We start from the raw sequence: 25,244 nt of genomic DNA, 5'->3' as shown, positions 1-25,244 counted from the left end.
TCATGCAGTCACAAAGAGTTGGACACGACTGAGCGACTGAACTGAACTGAGTATCGGTAGTGAGAGCTGGTGAAAGTGAGATCAGATGTAATCCTCAATCTGGAATCTAAACCATCGGGTGTGTGTGGAGTGACAAGGACCCACGTTTCTGATAAACTGCAAGGAGGTGTTTTTGAACTGAACTGTTCATTATGGAAAGAAAGGGCTGCCCAAGTAGCGTATTTTTCTGGTAACTTAAAATACACAAGGTGGGCACTGAGCACGAGCTGAGGACTTGAATGAAGTTATTATTTAGGCCCATCCCAATCTGGTGGTCTACAAGAGAGGGTTTCTTTTTCTTTTTTTTTTTAATTTCTTTTTCTTAAAGACCACCTGATTCAAGGTGCTAATTGCAGAAACATACACAGCACTGTTTCTAGGTGCTTCCGTATAGTTCATGGATGTGAAGCGGAAGGGTCTGGGCCACAGAGCAGGCATGAGAATGGTCAAATAAAACATTTTAGCAGAAGAGGAATGATTTAAAAAAATACGTATACCTGCTATGTTTAACCTACTAATGCTGCACTTAAGTTCACTAAAACATAAGGATGGTTTCTCTATCACTAGGTAACAAACCCAGACATCAAGTTTTAAGACACTAATTTAACTAATCTTCAGGAAACCATGCAAAGAGATCATTAGGAGAGCACAGTCTTGTTACCTGGGCATAATTTTCTTTTCTTTGCTTCAGACATGTTAATTTGGTATGTCTGGATCAGAATGTCTATCCTGGGAGGCTTTTACAAGAGACAAAATTCACCTCACCAGAAAATTGAGAGAGAAAAGAAAGCCCTCCAAAGCTACATTTCTTCCAAGCAGTCTTTGAGATTATTCCATAAATGTTGTACTAAATATCTGAATAGCTATCATCCAAATGGAATAGTTTTTTTTTTTTTTTTCTTAACGTAAGGGAAGAAATTAGGTTTCTTATCAGATTCTTCTCCTTTTAATCAAGGAAAGAATAATCAGTGAATGTATTTTGTACTTTGTCCACATTGTCTACCACCAAGAATAGCATTCTTGCATTGTGAACCCAATCTGATTCTGACCTACTCAATTAAGTAATCAAATCCTGTTTCTGGAACTTAAAGTTTTATCCTACTTGCCTCAGTATAATTTCATCTCATCTGGTATGGTGCAGTTCTTGGTGCCCATGTGATTTGCATACCAGATTATCTATCACTGGCCTACAATCCCATACCCAAGGCTGAGATAGTCTACAAAGGAATTTTTTTTACATTTGAGAAAATGGGGAAAAAAAACACACTGAAGTGCATTCAATAAAAGATGACTATTTCTTTCTCCTTCCCAGACGAATTAGATGTTTTCTCCTTTCTTATTCTTCTCATCATTGGATTGCTAAGAATTATTTCTTTTACTCCATTAATTTCCCAGTCAACTCACTGCCAACCAAAATTAAGGAAAAAACAGCATTCCAGCTGTCGCTGTCTCAGGCAACTTTAGAATTTGAATTCTCAACACAGGATATTTGAATATGTACCATCATCTTTCAGGAAGAGCCAGCTCAGTTCTGTGAATCTGGAAAATGAAGATGTCTAAATGACCAACTCTCTCCTCATTTTATATCTATAAATATTTATGAAGTACTTACTAAGAGAACCCTACTTATTGGCAGAGAAATGTATAAAAAATAAGCCAAAAAATGTGTCTTGATCACTAGAACTAATCCCAATACAGGGTGAGAAGTAAATAAGAAATGAGGAATTCAGAGAAACTTTGATAAAGGAACTTGAATCAACATGTTAAGAAGACAAGGACAGATTAAGTGAGCTCAAGGGTCAATCCCATCAGCTCTCCAACAGAAAATGAGTTACTAATTAAAGAAAAATCTTACTAAAATCTTGATAAAAACAACTCTGTTAACAGACCTTCATCATATTAGAGTCAGGGCCAAAGGACCAGACTATGGACATACTTTTACTCTTTTAAGTAAAGCTGAGAAGATGAACTACCAGTATGGAATAAGTTCTATTTTGCTCAAGGAAATTAATAAAGGTTGTAATAATTTGTCCGAGGCAAGAATGAATATTATCCGAAGTGATTTTTCACTAGCCTCTTCTAAAAGTACTTTGACTAGTTAATTATAGGTTAACTTAATACCTCTAATGTATTTCCTGGTGACTCAGATAGTAAAGACTCTTCCTGCAATGCAGGAGACCCAGGTTTGATCCCTGGATAGGGAAGATCCCCTAGAGAAGGGAATGCCTACCCACTCTAGAATTCTTGCCTGGGGAATTCCATGGACAAAGGAGCCTGGTGGGCTACAGTCCATGGGGTCACAAAGAGTCAGACATGACTGAGTGACTAACACTAATACGTCTAATATACTGACTTCCACCACAACCGTCTCATGGTCAGTTTGTCTAGTCAGTTGAGGTTAGTCCATTGAGGGTACCAATAGCAGAACTCTAATTGGATCTTGCTAATTAACTCATGATAATAATGATGACTTCATGTCATTCCATTATCCTTCATGAAGGGATTTTTCAGGCTGTAAAATAAATATGGACTTACACTTAGGATTCAAGTTTGCTTTTTCTTGGAGTTATCACTTATGAGCATTTTTCTTTGGGGTTAATTTATTCATTCAGTGAACACAAGTTCTAATAAAGGAGGAGCATAATTTCAACTCAGCCATTCATGTGTTTGGCTGCCCAAATACTCTTGGCGGGCATCTGGGAATTTGGGTTTGGGGAGAGTTTTCACCATTCCTTCATAAAACTGTCTCACTGTGTCTAAGCTGGTTACACAAACAATATGGTTGTGCTGAATGCCTCCGAGAGAATGGAATTTGGGTACATAGAAGGCCCTGAGTACCGACACGACCAACTCCCAGTAAAAACCCTGAGCACCAAGTCCCTCACGAGCTCCCTGGCAGCCAGCATGTCACACACGGCACAATTCATGCTGGAGGAGTTAAGTGCTTTCTGTGTTACTCCACTGAGAGAAGTCTCTTGGAAGCTTCAGCCTTGTTTCCCCTGGACTTTGCCCCATGTGGCTTTTAATTTTGCTGATTTCACATTATATCCTTTCACTGAAATAAATCATAGCTGTATGACTCTTTGCTGAATTATGTGACTCCTCCCAGTGAATCACCTAATCTGGGGGTGGTCTCAGGGACCCCAACATGGGGACATGCTGAGATTGAAGCAGTAATGAAACAAAAGCATGGGGTACAGCAGTCAGGAACAGGGTAGGTCTGAGCTGGAAATCAGGATGTGGTGGTATATGTCTCCCTAAGATTCCATCTCTAGTTCAACTTGCCATGTGGACCTAGAGGAGGTTCAAGCGGGAATGACCTCCAGAAAGCATCTAGTCTAGATTCCGCATTTGTTCAGATGAGCTAAGGGTGAGAGAGCTAAAATACCTTTCCACAGGACACAGAGTTAGTCTGAAGCAAAACATCAGTGCACCAAAACCACATCTCAACCCCCAGTAGTTCTTACCAGGAAATCATTTGCTGCCTGGCTGGAGTCCGTCCTTTCTCAGAAGGCCTCCTGCTTGCGTCAAGATGGACCACATGGCTGCAGATTTACACCATGTTGCATTTTCAATTAAAACAGTTAAATGGGGTGCCATAAAAGGATGATCTCCAAGCTGCCAGGACAATAATGCCACAAACCCCACCAGATTTTATTAGAGTCAAATGACAGTATAAGTCATTAGGAAAATGTGTGCCAACCACAGAAACAGCAATGCCTCACACTCTTGGAGAACTGAATACCATCCAGTTGGCTAAGAACGAACCATGTGGCTTACAATCATTTTTCACAATTACTATCCTAGCTAGTTCATAGTTTCTGGCAGATATGCCTCACACGCACAGCCGAACTCAGTTAATTTTCACTCCGCTGATCGACAAATATGATTTTTTTCCCTTAAAAAAAAAAAAACCACCCAGAGAGTTTTCATGACATTTGAGGTAGTGCATCAAAAAGTGAGCCCATTTGTTAAATCCTGGCTTTAAAAATGCATATTAAGTAGGCCACCCAATATTCATCACAAAAAATTATGTGTTAAGGATGCCAGTCATACTCAACTACTCCAGTCTGAGAGTCAAATAGCAAGATTTCACAGGGCCTTCTTTACTTTTCCCTTTGGAATTGAGCTTGCCTTCTAAAAGGCAGGAAAAAAAACTTTTTTTTTTTTTAATACTTCACTATGGGCTTCTTCAAAATCAGTATTAGTTCTTAACAGTTAGACAAGAAATACTGTACAATGCTATAACATGTTTCTAAGGAAATAAAATATTTACATGACTAAAGGAATAAAAGAGCTATTTGGCTAAACTTATAGCTTCCTCCAAGTTTCACTTCCAAGTTGCCTTCTTGGGACTCGTTGTCAATAGCCTGAGTACAAATTTCATGTATAAATGCTTTAGGATGATTTCAGAAAATATAAAATCTACTATAAATTGAATAATCTCTCCCATAAAGAGAACCATCCTGCCAACAAAGGAGAATTCCCATCTCCTCCTGTATTTCAAATGTGGCATCTGCCATAACTGTGTAAGGGATCAACAGATCCTATAAAGACATGGCCCACAAGGGACTTCAACGGTATAGATAACATTCTATTCTTCAGATTGGGGGTGGGTGGACAGGCATTTATGGTTCTCTTTCAAATTTCTGTATGTCTTAAGTATTTTGTAACAAAAAATATTTAACTCCCTGAATTTGCTCAATTGGCTTTCTCAGATCCTTGAAGGGGCATCTTACTTAGCCATGCTCTTTCTAGAGCCAAAGTGAATTTTTTTCAGGGGATCAAAATGGCCCATTATACCAGCTTTGTATGTTAAAAACATGTCTATTACACCAAGTTCATGCAGACTTGGTCAGATTTTCACAATCTTTCCCATCAGATATCCTTTGTCTGTGGAACATCTTGAAAGACTGTTTTAGGCAAGGGCACTTCTCAATCAGTGCCAGTAAAGTGAAAATATCTTTTTAATTAAAGCTGTCGGCTTCCCAGATAGAAAATTTTGTCAGTAAGAAAAATGTATAAGATCAAGAGAAACAAGCTAAATTGATACTTTAAAGTGTCTCTAAGTTTTTGAAAGCTCTTCTTCCTCCAACTGATAATGGGGAGGTGGAGGCCAGCTGTGTTCACATAAACCCCGTGGTGAAAATATGTTAGAGCAAGGATATCTCTAAGTGGTCCTGAGAGTCAAATAAAATCAGCATCAATTGCGAACTTGTTCAGTTCAGTCGCTCAGCCATGTCCAACTCTTTGCGACCCCATGGACTGCAGCACGCCAGGCTTCCCTGTCCATCACCAACTTCTGAAGCCTACTCAAACTCGTGTCCATTGAGTTGGTAAAGCCATCCAACCATCTTGTACTCTATTGTCCCCTTCTCTTCCTGCCTTCAATCTTTCCCAGCCTCAGGGTCCTTTCTAATGAGTCAGTTCTTCACATCAGGTGGCCAAAGTATTAGAGTTTCAGCTTCAGCATCAGTCCTTCCAATGAACATTCATGGCTGATTTCCTTTAGGATGGACTGGTTGGATCTCCTTGCAGTCCAAAAGACTCTCAAGAGTCTTCTCCGACACCACAGTTCAAAAGCATCAATTCTTTGGCACTCAGCTTTCTTTATAGTCCGACTCTCACATCCATACATGACTACTGGAAAAACCATAGCCTTGACTAGACAGACCATTGTTGGTAAAGTAATGTCTCTGCTTTTGAATATGCTGTCTAGATTGGTCATAGCATTTCTTTCAAGGAGCAAGAATCTTTTAATTTCATGGCTGTAGTCACCATCTGCAGTGATTTTGGAGCCCAAGAAAACAAAGTCTCTCATTGTTTCCACTGTTTCCCCATCTATTTGCCATAAAGTGATGGGACTGGATGTCATGATCTTAGTTTTCTGGATGTTGAGTTTTAAGCCAACTTTTTCACTTTCTTTCACTTTCATCAATAGGGTCTTTAGTTCTTCTTTGCTTTCTGTCATAAGGGTGGTATCATCTGCACGTCTGAGGTTATTGATATTTCTTCCATCAGTCTTAATTCCAGCTTGTGCTTCCTCCAGCCCAGTGTTTCTTATGATATACTCTGCATATAAATTAAATAAACAGGGTGACAATATACAGCCTTGATGTACTCCTTTCCCGATTTGGAACAAGTCTGTTGTTCCATGTCCAGTTCTAACTGTTGCTTCTTGACCTGCATACAGATTTCTCAGGAGGCAGGTCAGGTGGTCTGCTTTCCCATCTCTTTCAGAATTTTTCACAGTTTATTGTGATCCACACAGTCAAAGGGTTTGGCATAGTCAATAAAGCAGAGTTCGATGTTTTTCTGGAACTCTCTTGCTTTTTCTATGATCCAGCAGATGTTGGCAATTTGATCTCTGGTTCCTCTGGCTTTTCTAAATCCAGCTTGAACATCTGGAAGTTCACAGTTCATGTACTGTTGAAGTCTGGCTTGGAGAGTTTTGAGTGTTACTTTGCTAGTGTGTGAGATGAGTACAATTGTGCGGTAGTTTAAACATTCCTTGGCATTGCCTTTCTTTAGGAGTGGAATGAAAACTGACCTTTTCCAGTCCTGTGGCCACTGATGAGTTTTCCAGATTTACTGGCATATTGAGTGCAGCCCTTTCACAGCATCATCTTTTAGGATTTCAGTTCAGTTCAGTTGCTCAGTCGTGTCCAACTCTTTGCAACCCCATGACCGCAGCACACCAGGCCTCCTTATCCATCACCAACTGCCGGAGTTTACCCAAACCCATGACCATTGAGTCGGTGATGCCATCCAACCATCTTGTACTCTGTTGTCCCCTTCTCCTCCTGCCCTCAATCTTTCCCAGCATCAGGGTCTTTTCAAATGAGTCAGCTCTTCACACCAGGTGGCCAAAGTATTGGAGTTTCAGCTTTAACATCAGTCCTTCCAATGAACACCCAAGACTGATTTCCTTTAGGATGTACTGGTTGGATCTTCTTGCAGTCCAAGGGACTCTTGAGAGTCTTCCCCAACACCACAGTTCAAAAGCATCAATTTTTCGGTGCTCAGCTTTCTTTATAGTCCAACTCTCACATCCATGCATGACTACTGGAAAAACCATAGCCTTGACTAGACAGACCTTTGTTGACAACGTAATGTCTCTGCTTTATAGCTCAACTAAAATTTCATCACCTGCACTAGCTTGTCAGAAATGCAAATTCCCAAATTTCCACTGGGGGGCATGAGAGAGGTGGGCAGTAATCCTTTCAGGTGATTTGTGATGCCATTCATATGAAGTCCAGTGACACAACAGTTGGAAGTCTAGCCTCTGAAGTCAGAGTGACTGGGTTCGAATAACAGGATCTGCCCACTGGTAAACAGTGCGACTCTGGACAAGTTACTTGTCTCTTCTGTAATTTCTTCAGTGTAAAATGAAGACAATGCATGTGTGTGTGCTAACTCACTTCAGTTATGTCTGACTCTATGCAACCCTGTGGACTGTAGCCCTCCAGGCTCCTCTGTCCACGGGTTTCTCCCAGCCAAGAATACTGGAGTGGGTTTTCATGCCCTCCTCCAGGGGATCTTCTTAACCCAGGGATCAAACCCACATCTCTTGCATTACCTGCACTGGCAGGCAGGTTCTCCACCTCTTGCGCCACCTGGGAAGCCCTAAAATGAAGACAATAATAGGTCCCAACTCACTGGAATACTGGCAATAATATAATACACATGAAAGTTTGGCAAAATGTTTGACACAGCCAATTATTTTCTCAACTATGAAGATGATCACTGATATTCAGTTTACTCGTCTATTTATTTCATTAGCATTCATTGAGCATTTATCCCAGATGTGGGCAGTGAATAAATAACTCAGGATTCCTGGCTGCCTATTAGACTTACCAGGGGATTCTTATGAAATCTTGCTGCCTGAGCCCTCCTCTATACCAAAAATAAAAATCTCTTATAGGGGGACCCAAGCTTGGGCATCCATTACTACTCAGGACATTTTAACAGAAGAAGCAAATCTATGAGCAAAAATTAGAACCCAAAGCTCAGGGAGCTGGGTGTATGCACATGATCCCAGAGACACTTTCAGGGCAGAACTGTTGGTCCAGCAAACTCACTGGCACTTATATATTCCTCTTCTGCCTTACTGATCTTCGAAGGAAGTACAGATCATGTTTTCCTAAATCCTCGGGACTTGCCACCATGCTCACAAACAGGAGATGCTGGAGTCTGTCAATACAATGAGAAGCGAGTTCTGTTTCTAGGACTGGACCCTGCAAGCTCCTGGAAGCCCAAGCACAGCGTTCCAGGTCAGAGGAGTAATTAGCCAGCCATCGTCTCCATAACAAACTCTTGTAAATGCACCTTTCCTTGAATATACTGCCCAGGCCTCAAGGCTGGACATAATGGTTTCACATACCAGTTTCCAAGGGGAGGAGCAACAGGGGTAAAGCTTTTAAATTAATTAAGAGAGACACTCAGGCACACTTCATGCCATTCTTTAATCTCTGTTCTCCTGTGATAAATACAGACTGACAGGATCAGGCCTAGGCTAACGAGCTGAAGGCAGGACCCTATGGAGGTTCGCCAAGTAACCCTCAAAAAACACTGCAGCAGGGCCCAGGCTCAGAAAAAGGAAGGAGGAAATCAGCACTGTGTCTCAACAGTGTCAATGACATGTCACTGAGCCCTCTGAAGGATGTCCACTGCACATATAATCATACTCTTCTTCAACTGTAGCAATGAAAACAGATAAAAGGAAGATAGCATGTATTGTAATTCAAAAGAAGAACAATTATAATTTACTTTAAAGAGTCTTCTACTGCCAGGCACTGTGCTAAAGCTTTCCCACGTAGTATTTCATTTAATTATGGTAACCAGCTTCTTAACCATTCTCGCCTCCTAGTACACACACCCTTGTGTAGTCCCCTCATACACTGAATTAGAGTTCAAACATGTGGTCAACAGAAAATTACAGAAGTAACTTCTGAGATTAGATCATAAAAAGACATCACCACCTCTGACACAATCTCTTAAATCATTTGCCCTAGGGGAGGACAGAGCCATGTCAAGGGGCCACTCAAGCAGCCCTCTAGTGAGGCCCAGGTGGAGAAGAACCAGCCATGTGACCTCGTCAGTGGATCCTCCAACTCCAGTCACAATTCTGAGTCTTCCAACTGAAGCCCCAGACATCACTGAACAGAGGAGTCATCAGCACTGGGCCCTCTCTGCATGCCTGACCCAAGGAACTCAGGAGATCTCTGTCTTAAAAACTAAGTTCTGTGATTTGTTACATAGCAGTCACTAACTCAACTTAAGAGGTAGGTACTCTTATTTTCTGCCTCTTGAGAAATTTGTATGCAGGTCAGGAAGCAACAGTTAGAACTGGACATGGAACAACAGACTGGTTCCAAATAGGAAAAGGAGTACGTCAAGGCTGTATATTGTCACCCTGCTTATTTAACTTATATGCAGAGTACATCATGAGAAACGCTGGACTGGAAGAAACACAAACTGGAATCAAGATTGCCGGGAGAAATATCAATAACCTCAGATATGCAGATGACACCACCCTTATGGCAGAAAGTGAAGAGGAACTAAAAAGCCTCTTGATGAAAGTGAAAGTGGAGAGTGAAAAAGTGGGCTTTTAAGCTCAACATTCAGAAAATGAAGATCATGGCATCCGATCCCATCACTTCATGGGAAATAGATGGGGTAACAGTGGAAACAGTGTCAGACTTTATTTTTCTGGGCTCCAAAATCACTGTAGATGGTGACTGCAGCCATGAAATTAAAAGACGCTTACTCCTTGGAAGGAAAGTTATGACCAACCTAGATAGCATATTCAAAAGCAGAGACATTACTTTGCCAAGGCTATGGTTTTTCCCGTGGTCATGTATGGATGCGAGAGTTGGACTGTGGAATAGGCTGAGCGCTGAAGAATTGATGCTTTTGAACTGTGGTGTTGGAGAAGACTCTTGAGAGTCCCTTGGACTGCAAGGAGATCCAACCAGTCCATTCTGAAGGAGATCAGTCTTGGGTGTTCTTTGGAAGGAATGATGCTAAAGCTGAAACTCCAGTACTTTGGCCACCTCATGCGAAGAGTTGACTCATTGGAAAAGACTCTGATGCTGGGAGGGATTGGGGGCAGGAGGAGAAGGGGACGACAGAGGATGAGATGGCTGGATGGCATCACTTACTCGATGGACGTGAGTCTGAGTGAACTCCGGGAGTTGGTGATGGACAGGGAGGCCTGGTGTGCTGTGATTCATGGGGTCGCAGAGTCGGACATGACTGAGCAACTGATCTGATCTGACTCTTATTTTCTAGTTGACAAGAGTTTAAGTGATTCAATCATGGCCATATAAGCGAAGTAATGGGGAACTGAATCCATGTTTGCAGACCTGAAGTTCTGACTCCAATTCTGTCACTACTACTGACATAAACATAGGTATGTAATCAATTTCCCATTGCTTTCATTAAGGAAAAAGTATGCCTTTAATAGGAAGCTTTGAAGTGCTTTGGCTGCTCCCAAGACACTTTGCTCATCCTACATGGCACCCATGACTCTTCCTTGAACTTCAGTCATTTCTCCATAGACAGATTAGAAGTTTCTGGAGAGCTGTAGTGTCTCGCTTACAGCTGTTTGTGAATAGTAGAAGGGTGGGGATACGATGCCATGTTCATCCTGTGGACTCCCATCAACCTACCTGGCTTGGCATCTCTGTTTCATCACTTTCAGGTTGGGTGATCTTAGGCAAGTGATGTAAATTTTATAAGCCTTGGATTCCTAACTCTTATAACACAGGGCCAATATTAAACACACATCTCTATTTAAACTACATTAGAAAAATATAAGAATAAAGTATAAGCACCTTATACTTTAGCATGTGCTAAGTGCTCAATGAACGTGATCTATTTGAATTATTACTGTCAAGTATGTGTTGAAAAACATCCAGTATTTTAAAGAGCCAAACAAAAGCTCTTCCCTCTTAACCTTTCCTCACATCAAAAAGAGAATTTCTGAAGAAATGGCAGAGGTTCTCAGGTGTAAGGAGATCTTCCCCTATACACACTGAAATTTTTGGAGTCACCTTGACCATGGCTCCTGCAACAGCCCAACCTGCCCTGCTGGAGTGATGAGAGGGTCAGGGGGAGCTGCTGTCCACCTGCACTGTTGAGTAGGACATGTGCAGATAGCTATGTGTTTCTTTCTTGCAAAAAAGAAATGCAAGTCAAAGAGGGTCTCACTGCCCCTGGGCCTTAAGAAGAGAGGTGTTACGGGTATGTTGCTTCCATTCTACTTCTTAATCCTATTACATCCTTATCATCTTGTCAGCATAGACAAATGCTCCTGAGCTCCTGCTAACACTCCCTCTAATGCCTTCCCTTGTGGTTCATTCTTTCTTGGTCTTGGGGCTAATAAGCTGGCAAGCGTCTCACTGTCCCCTCATTGTTGTTTAGTCACTAAGTCATGTCTGACTATTTGTGACCCCACGGATTGTAGCATGCCAGGCCCCCCTGTCCTCCACTATCTCCCAGAGTTTGCTCAAACTCGTCTATTAAGTTGGTAATGCTATCCAACCATCTCATCTTCTGCCGCCCCCTTCTCCTTTTGCCTTCAATCTTTCCCAGTATCAGGGTCCCCTCAGGTGATTTCTACTCAAATGATGCTTTGAGTAGATGAGAGTCTCATCTCCCTTTGAACTTAGCTTCATGGCTCCTTTATTTCCCCTTATGCGTGAAAGAGTTTTCTGTGTAAAACTCTGGTTGGGGTCCAGAATCTTTCCACAACTTTCCACTTCTGGGTAAGACTAAGAGGAGGGAAACTGGGAGAAATGCCAGCCACATTCACCCATCTCCAAATGAACACAGATTCCTAGTGTTGCTAGGTGCTAGGCTACATTCTCAGATGGGAGGATGTAAGTGACCCCCACACACAAAGTAACAGAGGAGATTTAAAACTACAATAAAAACTATAAAACAAAGCACCAAGGGGAGGATGTCACGAATGGCAGAGACAGCAGGCCCAGGAGAGCAGAGGAAGGACCGTGACAGACGAGGACATGGGAGACATGAAACAGTCAGCCTCAGGTGTGGGCTCTGAGCGATGCAGAATTCTGACCTGAGGAGGTGGGACAGGACAGAAGGCCACTCTGGGAAGGAATGAAGTGCAAGGAGGCAGAAAAGCATGAGCCACGTATTTGGAATGCAGTGGATGTATAGAGAAGCAGGGTCAGGGACTGCAAAAAAACAAGGTAGACTGGGGGAAATAATTCTGGCAATAATTTACAATAAAGATTTTCAAAAAAATTTTTAAAAAGTTAAGGTCTTTTTGCAGATTATAGAGCAAATTGATAACATATAAATTTCATGATAAAGTATCATATTCTAGTCAATTTTTTAGGGATCACAAACATAAAACCCTAAGGTTAGAGAAGTACATTTTCAAAGGAGGCAACATCAAGTGAATTTCTAGATCATTCTTCCCAACACATTAAGTTTCCCTTGCTGAAAGTTTTTGCTTGAACCACTGTGTGCGTGCTCAGTCACATACGATTCTTTGTGATACTTTGGACTGTAGTCCACCAGGTAAGTTCCTCTGTCCATGGGATTTTTCAGGCAAGAATACTGCAGTGGGCTTGAACCACTGAACTAGCTACAAGTCAAACACTTTTCAACTATTTTTTTCCTAGTCTAGTTTTTAAAAAATTGTTACCCAAAGTGAGAAGGTACATTTAGATAACTCAAGTTAGGAATCTGTTACCTACCAGCAGAGTCATTTCAATGATTTCCAAGAGCCAGTATTCATTAACCAGACTGGTTTCAGAGTAGAGTTGATGTGTACCAGAGGTGAACACAACTATTGCTAAGTCTCAGGGTGTCTGCCCTTTATGTTATTTTCCCATCTTCTGACCCAAACTTACAAAACTACTACACAGAGTAAGATCTCAAGTAGAAACACCTTCAGGATCAGAATTTCTCTCTTTCTCCTTAGAACCAGAGAGTTAACTTCAAAAAAGATCCAGAAAATAGCACGGGCCATTAACCCACCAGTGGCGGGTCCTGAAACAGGAAAAAGTCCTTGCTCACTGTTTCTCTGTCTTCCTCATCCCAACATTGCTGAACAACACACAACAGGATGCCACAGGCCCTGGCCAGCAGAACTCACCATATACCACATGCTTGGCCACTTGGGATCATTGAAGTAAGTGGACTGGGCGCGGCTGAAGTCATAATCCCTCTTGGTCCGTTTTTTTACCACTTGCTGTTGGATCCACTCCACCTGCCAAGAAGGACATTTGGTGAATGTTCAAGTTCTATCCAATGACAGTCTGAGACAGTTCCCATCCTGTGTCAGTCACAGGTTTCATTCTGAAGACTAGAATCCTAAGTCCAGGAGCTTCAAGAGTCCCTAGAAACCCTGGTTCTATTTTTTAAGGTAGATAGGTTTTGCATTCTTTTATGAAAGATCATTCATATTTCTCAACAATGTGCCAACCCCTTAAAGCTTTTTCAGAAAGCACATTTAACTCCCAATTTATTTTAAATTGATAGTGTTAGTTTTAAAAACTGATTTATGTGCTCGCTTCGGCAGCACATATACTAAAATTGGAACGATACAGAGAAGATTAGCATGGCCCCTGCGCAAGGATGACACGCAAATTCGTGAAGCGTTCCATATTTTTGGTGTGGGGAGGGAGGAGGGAGGAGGGTTCAGGATGGGGAACACATGTATGCCTGTGGTGGATTCATTTTGATATTTGGCAAAACTAATACAATTATGTAAAGTTTAAAAATAAAATAAAATTTAAAAAAAAAAAAAAAACAACTGATTTATTCATCCTAAGGGCTGGCAAACTTCTTCTCTGAAGGTCCAGATAATAAATATCTTCAGCTCTGCAGGTCATACAATCTCTGCTATAACTACTCATTCTGCCATTGTAGCACCATAGACAGTAAATAAATAAATGGGTGTAACTATGTTAAAAGATGCTTACTCCTTGGAAGGCAAGTTATGACCAACCTAGACAGCATATTAAAAAGTAGAGACATTACTTTGTCAACAAAGGTCTGTCTAGTCAAGGCTATGGTATTTCCAGTGGTCATGTATGGATATGAGAGTTGGACTATAAAGAAAGCTGAGCACTGAAGAATTGATGCTTTTGAACTGTGGTGTTGGAGAAGACTCTTGAGAGTCCCTTGGACTTCAAGGAGATCCAACCAGCCCATCCTAAAGGAGATCAGTCCTGGGTGTTCATTGGTAGGACTGATTTTGAAGCTAAAACTCCAATACTTTGGCCACCTGATGCGAAGAGCTGACTCATTTGAAAAGACCCTGACGCTGGGAAAGATTGAGGGCAGGAGGAGAAGGGGACGACAGAGGATGAGATGGTTGATGGCCTCACTGACTCAATGGACATGGGTTTGGGTGGACTCTGGGAGTTGGTGATAGACAGGGAGGCCTCACATGCTGTGGTTCATGGGGTCGCAAAGAGTTGGACATGACTGAGCAACTGAACTGATGTTCCAATAAAACAGTGAATAAAAACACATGGGAGGCTGGATTTGACCCATAGGCCAAATTTTGTATAAAAATTTTCAATGTTCTAGGATTACACATCAAACTATCCAGGGATCAAATGCTCTAGGATCACAAATTTTTTTTAAAATGTCTATCCACAACAGAGTGGTGGGAAAAGCACTATTTGGGTAATCAGAAAATCAAAGCTCTACTAGGCCTGTTTCTGGAATAAAGTGGGAATCGTCACTCAATTTCCTGAGTCACAGGTTCTCTGCCAGCTCCAAAATTCAAAACCTCTACGTTTGAGAAACGTCTTAACATTTAGCCTCAGCTTATGCTTAAACATAAGGGAACTTCTGAGTTTGATACAGATTTGTAACCTAAATGATATGGGTATGAATGGGGGTATTTTTAAAAATAGGAAATCATTATGGCAACATAAAAATAAGCATATTTCATTTTGAACAAAGCATCTCAAATGTAATATCAGCCCAGGTGGCATTCTACAATTTGTTCCTAAATTCTCTTTTGTTGATTTCTTCTTTCCATAGCTAATTTAATCATACTATTCTAAAATGCTTCCTTCCACCATTTATCTGTATTCTCCATAAAGGAATTAAAAACAGAGTGACAGAGATGTTATTGTCCACTACTGTGATTCTATACCCATACCATTCAATAATGACTTCCTTCCTATTTCAAAGATTACTGGAGGAGAAGAAATATTAAAGGAGAAATGAATACGCTCAAAATGCACGGCTATAAACAAGGTTTGTTGTTGTTTAGTCATTAAGTTGTGTCTGATTCTTTTGTGACCCCATGGACTGTAGCCCACCAGCCTCTGTCCATGGGATTTTCCAGGCAAGAACACTGGATTTGGTTGCCATTTCCTCCTCCAGGGGATCTTCCCAACCCAGGGATACTAGGGCCAAAAGCCCAACTAATAAATTTCTATGATTCTCATATTGGAAAATATTATTCAACAAAATATCGGAGGGCTTCCCTGGTGGCTCAGTGGTAAAGACTCCACCTGTTAATGCAGGAGATGCAGGAGATGTAGGTTCGATCTCTGGGTTGGGAGGATCCCCTGGAGAAGGAAATAGTAACCCACTCCATTATTCTTGCCTGAAAAACTCCATGAACAGAGAAGCCTGGCAGGCTACATTCCATTGGGTTGCAAAGGATCAGACATGACTTAGTGACTGAATAACAATTTGGTGTGCAAGATGAACTTAAATAGTGAATTCTTAGTTATATCACTAACAAGGCAAACAATCACATAGCCTCCCAAATAAATATAAGATCTATTTATGATTAGGATCAACAGCTCAACATCATATAAGTACCTTCTCTGATAGGTTATTTAAGCAAAATTATGAGCACAAAGTCAATAAATGAAAATAATATTCTGGAAAATGAAAGTTTTCTGTTACTGTTTTAATTAATCTATACCAAGTGACTCTCTGGCACTGAATCATTCTACATCACTTACACACATGCACATACACACAGACACACGTGTATACACTAAATAAAAAAAGATGTGTTGTGTTAGTTGCTCAGTGTATGATTCTTTGCAACCCCTTGAGCTGTAGCCCCGTAGGCTCCTCTGTCCCTAGAAGTTTTCCAGGCAAGAATACTGGAGTGGATTGCTGTTCTCTTCTCCAGGGGATCTTCCTGACCCAGGGACTGAACCCAGGTCTCCTGTATTGCAGACAGATTCTTTACAATCTGAGCCACTAGGGAAGCCCAAATAAAAGGTATTACAAATTATTTCTTTAAAGTATTGAACAATAGTTCCAAGGCAAGCTAACAGGGATTTTGTTTTTGCTTTATTTCAAGAGACTGCTATTCAGAAATCACATTGAAACTAATGTGTCATTAAAAATGTGTATAATTTTTTTAATGAAGAGACTAATTTCCAAAGTGACCATGTTTCCAAAACCACAGAACAAAATCAACTTCCTTCTTAAAGTAGAGCAGCAAGCATGGGCATGCATGTATTTTGTCTATTTCAAGGAAACATTTTAATCTATTTCAGACAATCTAAGAAATGAGTTTCTTTCACTCATTTATTCATTCAATATGCAGTAAGTGCCTATTCAATACCAGACACTGGGCTGGGAATACAAAGATGACTAAGAATAATCTTTGCCTCTGAAGGACTTAATTTTACCAAAGAATATTTAGCAAGTATTCTACAGTTCTTCACTTCATAAAAATGTTATCTTCATAAATGACATCTGATGCAGGATCTATCACTATACTAAACAGATCATTCATGAAAATTTTGACTATGCAAATAATATTTATAATTCTTATAAATGTCTATAAGACATTTATTATAACATTTATTATAAATGTTTATAATATATAACATTTATTATTATGTATTATACTAATATAATTATTATTTATTAATTTAACAGTTATAAATTCTTATAACTGTCTATAGGATTTACCCCAACAAGATTGAACTAGTTCATATTTGAACACTTGGTAAGATCCATTTGGACAGAATGGTTTTCAAACTAACCCTATATTGGTGGTGGTCTTTCCTAAGAGAGCCTCCATAAATTCTGAACTGCCAATGTCTATTTACAAATCAGACATTAAATCTCGTGTGGACCCAATAATGAAATGACTCAAGCTCAGGACAAGTCTACAGTGGAGTAGGGGTGAATAGCTGTCTCTACAATGACACTGTATGTATTTCTCCTTATGTATACACACACAGAGAAATGGATAAATAGGATAAGTATGTGAGAAAAGTGACAGTCATTTTCCTAAATGAACTATAGGTATGAAAATAGAACAAAATATCTCACCAAGCACCGTCTCTTCTGTAATTTTACCAAACAAAAACGCTTAGTTACAGGATTCAGTGGCTAGAAGGTAACACAGCAAGTTGGCCTCTACATTTGACTATAAGTCACACTGCCTGATCACAGGGCTGCAAAACTCAAGAAAAGCACAGTTGGGTTTTTTTTTAGTGTCAAATACCATGTATTTTGCTTTGGTGCTTTATGAGTCCTGAGCCCTACATTTTTGGGAAAGCGGGAAAAGCACCTCTTGGGGCAGAAGATTTCTATGACTGGAAAGACCATATTTATATTTTTAAACTACTATCCATATGTCTGTCCTTGAGACCTTAAAAAAAAAAAAGAAACTCAGATGTAATGCGTTATACAGGTTTCACCTCTTGACAAGAAGCCCAACGCAAAGAAAAGCCACTTAGAAATTTATTTTCATAAAACTACAGCCAGCCCAGGAAAAAAGGAAAACAGTTTGCTTTCCCTCACTGGTTTAACTTCTAAATGTTCTATTTCCTATATATTATGAATCTACATTAAAGTCAGAATTAAAAAAAAAAAAACTTCAGTCCTGATCAGTGTAGCCTCCAGTAATTTCACCACATGTGTGGTACATGGTGTTAAAGGCACTCCCTCCCTCTATGCAGAGCTTACTGCTGACGTGGTCCACATGAACAGTGGACATTTGCCACTCCAGGATTTTTGGTGAAACATGTTTGCTTTTGTTAGTTTGATATGCCACGCGAAGCACGCTAATGGATGATTATGGGAAGCCTACCTACACAGTCTCAGCTGAACTCATATCTCATGATTTTGGAATTTACCAACTTTCTGATACTATATACATGAGGAAGGAAATCTGTCACCTATCAGAGAAAAGGATGTTATCTTATGAATCTGTATTATCTAAGTATGGACAGTATGTGTGTGCTCAGTCAAGTCCGACTCTGCGACCCCATGGACTGTAGCCCTCCTGGCTCCTCTGTCCATGGAATTTTCCAGGCAAGAATACTGGAGTGGGGTACCATTTCCTACTCCAGGTTCTATTCCTGACCCATGGATCAAACCCATGTCTCTTGCATCTCCTGCGTTGGCAGGTGGATTCTTTACCACTAGTGCCACCTGGGAAGCCCATTATATAGCTAATCACAAAACAGAAACAGAAAATCAATGGTGGTATTACAAGAAAGACAAATATGGCATGTATTATTTACATGTGGAATCTAAATAAAAGTCAAACTGATAAAAAATATAGAAAAAGTGGCTGCCAGGGGCTGGGGGTAATGGGGGAAATAGGGAGAAGCTGGTAAAAGATATAAACTTTCAGTTGTAAGATGAATAAGGTCTGAGGATCTAAGGAAAATATGGTGACCATTGCTGATAACACTATATTGCACAATAGAAATTTGTTAATAGCGAGTAGAACTTAAATGTTCTCACAAAAAAAAGATAAATATGGGCAGTGATGGATGTGTTAGTTATAAATAACTAGAAGGGAGAAATCCTTTCAATAGATCAAATATATCAAATCACAATGATGTACAATTTTATAGTTTTAAAAGTCAATTATGCCTCAACTGAAAAAATATGTAGTGTCACTTTAAAAATGCATCCCATAGTGAGAAAAATCTTCTCTTTAGATATTAAAGCTAATGACTGAAATAAATACCGACATAAATATCTGTATCAATTGAATGGGATGGAAAGTCAACAAACTGAAAATATGCAAGACTAGACTATGTCATAAGGTTGCTATCACAAATCAATGGGGAAAAACAGAGTACTTTATAAATGATGTTGAAACACCAAACAACTGGGGGAAAAATAAGATTTAAACCATTCCCACATCTTAATCATTAGGATCAATTCCAAATGAATCATATTAAAAGTAAACAAACCTATAAAAGTACCATAAGAAACCCAGATTTTTTTAGGAGATTTTAAGAAATAACCTGAGAGTGAATGATGTTTATGTATAATACAAATCAAAAAAGTGATTTGGAAAAATTGATAAATTCAACTAAATCATAAATATGGCATGGCAAAAATTACTTCATAAACAAGGTAAAGACAAATTAGAAAAACATATAGCAAAGAGGAACTAAAGAGCCTCTTGGTGAAGGTGAAAGAGGAGTGAAAAGCTGACCTAAAACTCAACATTTGGGCTTCCCTGGTGGCTCGGTGGTAAAGACTGCATCTACCAATGCAGGAGACGAGGGTTTGATTCCTGTTCGGGAAGATCCCAATTGCCAAGAGCAACTAAGCTCATCACCACAACTACTGAGCCCATGTGCTGCAACTACCGAAGCCCCCATGCCCTAGAGCCCGTGCTCCACAACAGCAGAAGCCACCACAAGTAAAAGCCCATGCATCACAACTAGAGAGTACCCCTGTTCACTGCACCTAGAGCAATGAGACCCAGCACAGCCAAAACTAAATATTAAAACACACACACACACACAGAAAAACTCCACATTCAAAAAACGAAGATCATGGCATCTGGTCCCATCACTTCATGGCAAATAGATGGGGAAACAGTGGAAACAGCAACAGACTTTACTTTCTTGGGCTCCAAAATCACTGCAGATGGTGACTGCAGCCATGAAATTAAAAGACGTTTGATCCTTGGAAGAAAAGCTATGACAAACCTAGACAGCATACTAAACAGCAGAGATGTTAGTTTGCTGACAAAGGTCCGTCTAATCAAAGCTATGGTTTTTCAGTAGTCATAGATGGATGTGAGAGTTAGACCATAAAGAAGGCTGATCATCAAAGAATTGATGCCTTTAAACTGTGGTGCTGGAGAAGACTCGTGATATTGCAAGAGATCAAACCAGCCAATCCTAAAGGAAATCAACTCTGAATATTCATTGGAAAGACTGATGCTGAAGCTGAAGCTCCAATACTTTGGCCACTTGTTTGGAAGAGCTGACTCTTTAGAAAAGATCCTGATGCTGGGAAAGATTGAAGGCAGGCAAAGAAGGGGATGACAGAAGATGAGATGGTTGAATGGCATCACTGACTCAATGGACATGAGTTTGAGCAAGCTCCAGGAGACGGTAAAGGACAGGGAAGCCTGACCTGCTGTAGTCCATGGGGTCGCAAAGAGCCGGACACAACTGACTGAACAGCACCAACAACCATAGAGAAAATGCTCTTTCCCTTAGATGTAAAGAGTTCCTACATTCAATAAGAGAAAAAGCAGTAGGAAAACAGGTAAAGGGAATGATACAATAATAGCTGAAAATATAAATCAAGTTTCTTTAACATATAAAAAGATGCCTAACCTCATGAATATAAATACAAAAAAGCAAATCAAACCCACACCAAGGTAAAGCTTTTCACATCTCACCTTTTGGATATAAACACTCTAAATACTGAAGACATTTTACCAGTGAGGAATGTTAAACAGTCATCCTCACATAATGGGACAGGAATGTAAATCTATCCAACTCTGTGGAGAGTAACTGGACATGACCTACAGAAATCCTAAGATGTCATTCAGTTTTTAGAAATTTACCTTACATTTTAAAAAATATTTTATTTAAGTATAGTTCATTTACAATGTTACATTAATTTCTGCTCTCCTCCATTTTTATTAACACATGTCAAAATGCAAGGCTATTTACTGAAGCACTTCTAGTAATAACTGAAGTAGTAAACAACCTGAATATATACTGATAGAGATTAATTAACTAAATAACAACACACCAACATAGTGAAGTACAATGCAACCATAAAAGATGATGAAATGGGCTTTGTATCTTGACAGAGAATAGTCTCCATGATGTAGCCTAAGATGAAAAAAAAAAAAAAAGGAAAAGTACCACAGACTATAAAAGATACAAGTTTTGCACCTCTCTGAGGTCATTGCTATACACAGAGAACTCTGATAACACTGGCTGCTTTCTTGGCTGCTTGGGGGCTGGGGGGTGGGGGTTGAACTAGGTGGTTGGGTTGAGGTCCAGGAACAGGAGGGAAACCTTTTACTGCTGACCCTTCAATATCTTGTTACTTTTGACCTATGCAAGTATGTTACATATACAAATGATTTTAAATTTCCTTTAACATGTTCCATTGGTTACTATTATATAACCCTATAATATCAAATGTGACAAATGCCTAAATTAGAACATATTTTAAAAGCAATAATGATAAACATTGTATATAAAAAGTACCTTAGGTGGTTTTAATGTATGTTATAACACAGACTATATAGAGAAAGATGGGTAAATAAGAGAAGATGGGTTGGAATTTGGGGAACTTGGTTTATAATCTCAGATTCTCTACCAGCCACCTGTGTGACCTTGTAAAATCTTTATGGGCCTCTTTTATCTATAATAATAGAAGACAGACTAAATACGTTCTCCACTCTCTCTCTTCTGGCTTTGAAATATTTATCTGTGTGTGTGGTCTATCTCTGATTTGTCTGAAAATAAAAAGTTCGTGTTAAATGCAATACAGAGGTGAGGCAGGTGCTCCTATGGACAGATGACCTTAAGTCATTCTGTGCAGATGCAAGATGAATATTTAGAAAGGAATACAGTAAATTATATTACTACTTCTATGACTCGATGAAGCAGATGCCAGGAAATAAATATGTGTGCTTCCATATTTCACAATATTTATTAGCTTTGACAAAACAGGGAAACGGAGCACAAAGGGATTTCTCTCCTCAGTTTTCTTCTGACTTTGAAAACAAACAAACAAAAAGTCCTACTTAAGGGAATATTGGCTATGCACTTTTTTCCTTTGGACATAAGGGACTGATGGAGACGATTTAGCACTGACAAGCTACTTCTAAACCTTAAAATCTGAAGCCAACATATCCCCAAAGTTTTCTCAAATATTGATTAAGAAATCAGAGTTAATTAGTGAAAAGAATGAGAGAATTCAGTGAAAGTCTGCATTCAGGTAAGGATGCTACAGTCTTTAAATCTTCCTCTATCTCAGTTCAGTTCAGTCACTCAGTCGTGTCCGACTCTTTGCGACCCCATGAATCGCAGCACACCATGCCTCCCTGTCCCCATCACCATCTCCCGGAGTTCACTCAAACTCACGTCCATCGAGTCGGTGATGCCATCCAGCCATCTCATCCTCTGTCATCCCCTTCTCCTCCTGCCCCCCAATCCCTCCCAGCATCAGAGTCTTTTCCAATGAGTCAACTCTTCACATGAGGTGGCCAAAGTACTGGAATTTCAGCTTCAGCATCAGTCCTTCCAAAGAACACCCAGGGCTATCTAGTCACTAACAAATAATCAAGGTGTTACTAAATACTGACACTGTTATTTGATGTGAGTCACTCTTTTTGTTGAAAAAACCATAATCAAATTCTGCCATTTAAAAGAACTATATTTGTAACAAAATAAGCATTACTGTTTATCTGCAGGAGAATTTTCACTTGATTTCTTTGAGATAGGCACATTGAATTCTATTTAATGACTGTATGCATCAGAAGCTTATATTAGAGAATCGTCAGGTCAGGACTATGAGGAATCATACAGTTTTGAAAGGTAACTGAGAAGAAAGTTGTGAAATAAACATTGCACATATGTTTACTGCTACTGCTAAGTCACTTTAGTCATGTCCGACTCTGTGTGACCCCATAGACGGCAGCCCACCAGGCTCCCCTGTCCCTGGGATTCTCCAGGCAAGAACACTGGAGTGGATTGCCATTTCCTTCTCCAATGCATGAAAGTGAGAAGTGAAAGTGAAGTCCCTCAGTCGTGTCCGACTCTTCTCGACCCCATGGACTGCAGCCTACCAGGCTCCTCTGCCCATGAGATTTTCCAGGCAAGAGTACTGGAGTGGGGTGCCATTGCCTTCTCGGCACATGTGTTTAGAACAGGGTAAAAGAAGACAACACAGGCCACAGTAAAAAACCTCAACCGTCCTAAAACTCTATAATTAGCTGGCTTTCTCCAAGAGAATCCCAAATTTTTAAATGTGTCATTAATTTAATCATGCTTTATTTAGTTTTGTGAAAAACTCATGGCATTATGTTTGTAACTGTATCACTCACTTTGAGAGAATTAGAGTCATATTTATTCCCTCAAATTATTCCACTCTTATTTGCACACTTAATTTCCTAGACTGTTGTCTGTTTTTTCCCCTCCCCATTCCTGGTAAAATGATGTGTGAGAGGGAAAAAGGAAAATGGTTACATCCAATTAAAGCAGCAAAATTTATTCCCCACCTTCAAGGCCTTTTCTTTCATACCAAAAATATTATATTGAGTGCCTACTATGTGGCAGACATTGTTTTGAATGCTACAGAATGGCAGTGAGCAAAATAACCAATTTCCTGCCTTCAGGCGCTTTCCATTCTCCTTGAAGTTAGGCCATAATAATGGAAATAAATAAAAGATTATGTAATAGATTTTCATGTTAAATGGTGCAAAAAGTAAATAACATAAGGTAGTCCAGAGTGATTATGGAGGAAGAAGCTATTTTAGGTAAGACAGTCAAGAAAGGTCTTTGAAAGATGTGATATTTTAACAGAATCCTGAATAAGAAGTTAGTCATATAAATGTCTCAAGGAAGATGTGAATAACTAATGCAAAGGTCCTAAAACACTATGCGTCTCTATTTTGGCTTATCCATGGGCCACAGATGCCCATGGCAATCCCTTGAGGCCTAGAGGTGGGTATACCAGGAGTGCATTTCACCCTCCAGTGGATGGATAAGGAAAGAAATTGACACAGATCATGCAAACTGGTTCCCAGTCATCTGGTCAACTAACTCTGGGCTCCAGCTTACCAGGGAAAATGGTCTAGAAGAAGACACAGGTTCAGGGTGGGTATGTTTCCTAGACCCCAACAACTCCTCAGCTGATAGGGACAAAAACTCAGCTGAAAAAAATGTTCAACGAGGCCTCTAAAGCATAAGGCCCTCTAAAGCATGAGGCCTTGGGCAGAACACCATTTTGACAATGCTCCTGTGATTTTAGCCACTACAAACTGGTCCAGTAAGGAGCTTTGAGGAAGACTCTGTTCTTTCAACTATACTGATATAAAAACCACAGGTTCGATGTCATCTAAATAGAGGAGAAATTATAAAATGACTCCTAGGATAGAAAGGAAACCAAGTATGAAGCATTCAAGCATAAGACAAGGGTAATGACATAAAAGACACTTGCTCCTTGGAAGAAAAGCTATGACAAAGCTAGACAGCATATTAAAGAGCAGAGACATCACGTAGCCAAGAAAGGTCCATATAGTCAAAGCTACGGTTTTTCCATGGTCATGTACGGGTGTGTTGGACCACAAAGAAGGCTGAGCACTGAAGAATTGATGCTTTTGAACTGTGGTGCTGAAGAAGACTCTTGAGAGTCCCTTGGACTGCAAAGAGATCAAACCAGTCAATCCTAAACGAAATTAACTCTGAATATTCATTGGAAGGTCCAATGCTGAAACTCCAATACTTTGGCCACCTGATGTGCAAAGCTGACTCATTGAAAAGACTCTGATGCTGGGAAAGACTGATGGCAGGAGAAGAGGTGACAGAGAATGAGATGGTTGGATGGCATCACCGAATCAATGGACATGAGTCTGAGCAAACTCTGCGAGATAGTGAAGGACAGGGAAGTCTGACATACTGCAGCCATGGGGTTGCAGAGAGTCAGATACAACTTAGCGACTGAACAACAACAAAGGGCATAAAATGCTATTCAGTGTAACAGCAGGTGTGGAACACTGTATTAGAAAACAGCAGATATAGTTAATCCAGCTATCTAGGACATATCAATTACCACCTCTGCAACTCCATGAAAAAAAGGATAGCATATTGGAACAAATTTTGAAAAACAATTTCACATTAAATTAGTTTATATTAAAAAAGCAAGGAGCGTATTTCTGGAGCTATATGTAAAAGTATCTAGCATGTATTCTTCATACAAGCAAACAG

At 40.0% G+C, this 25,244-nt stretch overlaps 1 protein-coding gene and 1 non-coding gene across 5 annotated transcripts in view; one reads left to right on the top strand and one right to left on the bottom strand.

Annotated features, from left to right (window-relative positions):
* Positions 1-25,244, bottom strand: part of PCSK5 (proprotein convertase subtilisin/kexin type 5) — a 522,373-nt gene that overhangs the window by 410,269 nt on the left and 86,860 nt on the right. For all 4 annotated transcript variants that reach the window (XM_086415564.1, XM_086415560.1, XM_086415561.1 and 1 more), the window contains exon 3: positions 13,175-13,288. In XM_086415564.1, the coding sequence (XP_086271690.1) occupies positions 13,175-13,288 (114 nt within the window). The remainder of the gene's footprint in view (positions 1-13,174; positions 13,289-25,244) is intronic.
* On the top strand, positions 13,585-13,691 carry LOC147367053 (U6 spliceosomal RNA). Its single transcript, XR_015132193.1, has one exon. It is a non-coding gene; the product is annotated as a U6 spliceosomal RNA (small nuclear RNA).

The sequence above is a fragment of the Bos grunniens genome, chromosome 8, assembly GCF_055505025.1.
Source record: "Bos grunniens cultivar Pamir isolate PY7600 chromosome 8, Bosgru_T2T1.0, whole genome shotgun sequence".
Taxonomy (NCBI): Eukaryota; Metazoa; Chordata; class Mammalia; order Artiodactyla; family Bovidae; genus Bos; species Bos grunniens.
This window is presented reverse-complemented; position numbering and strand designations above follow the sequence as displayed.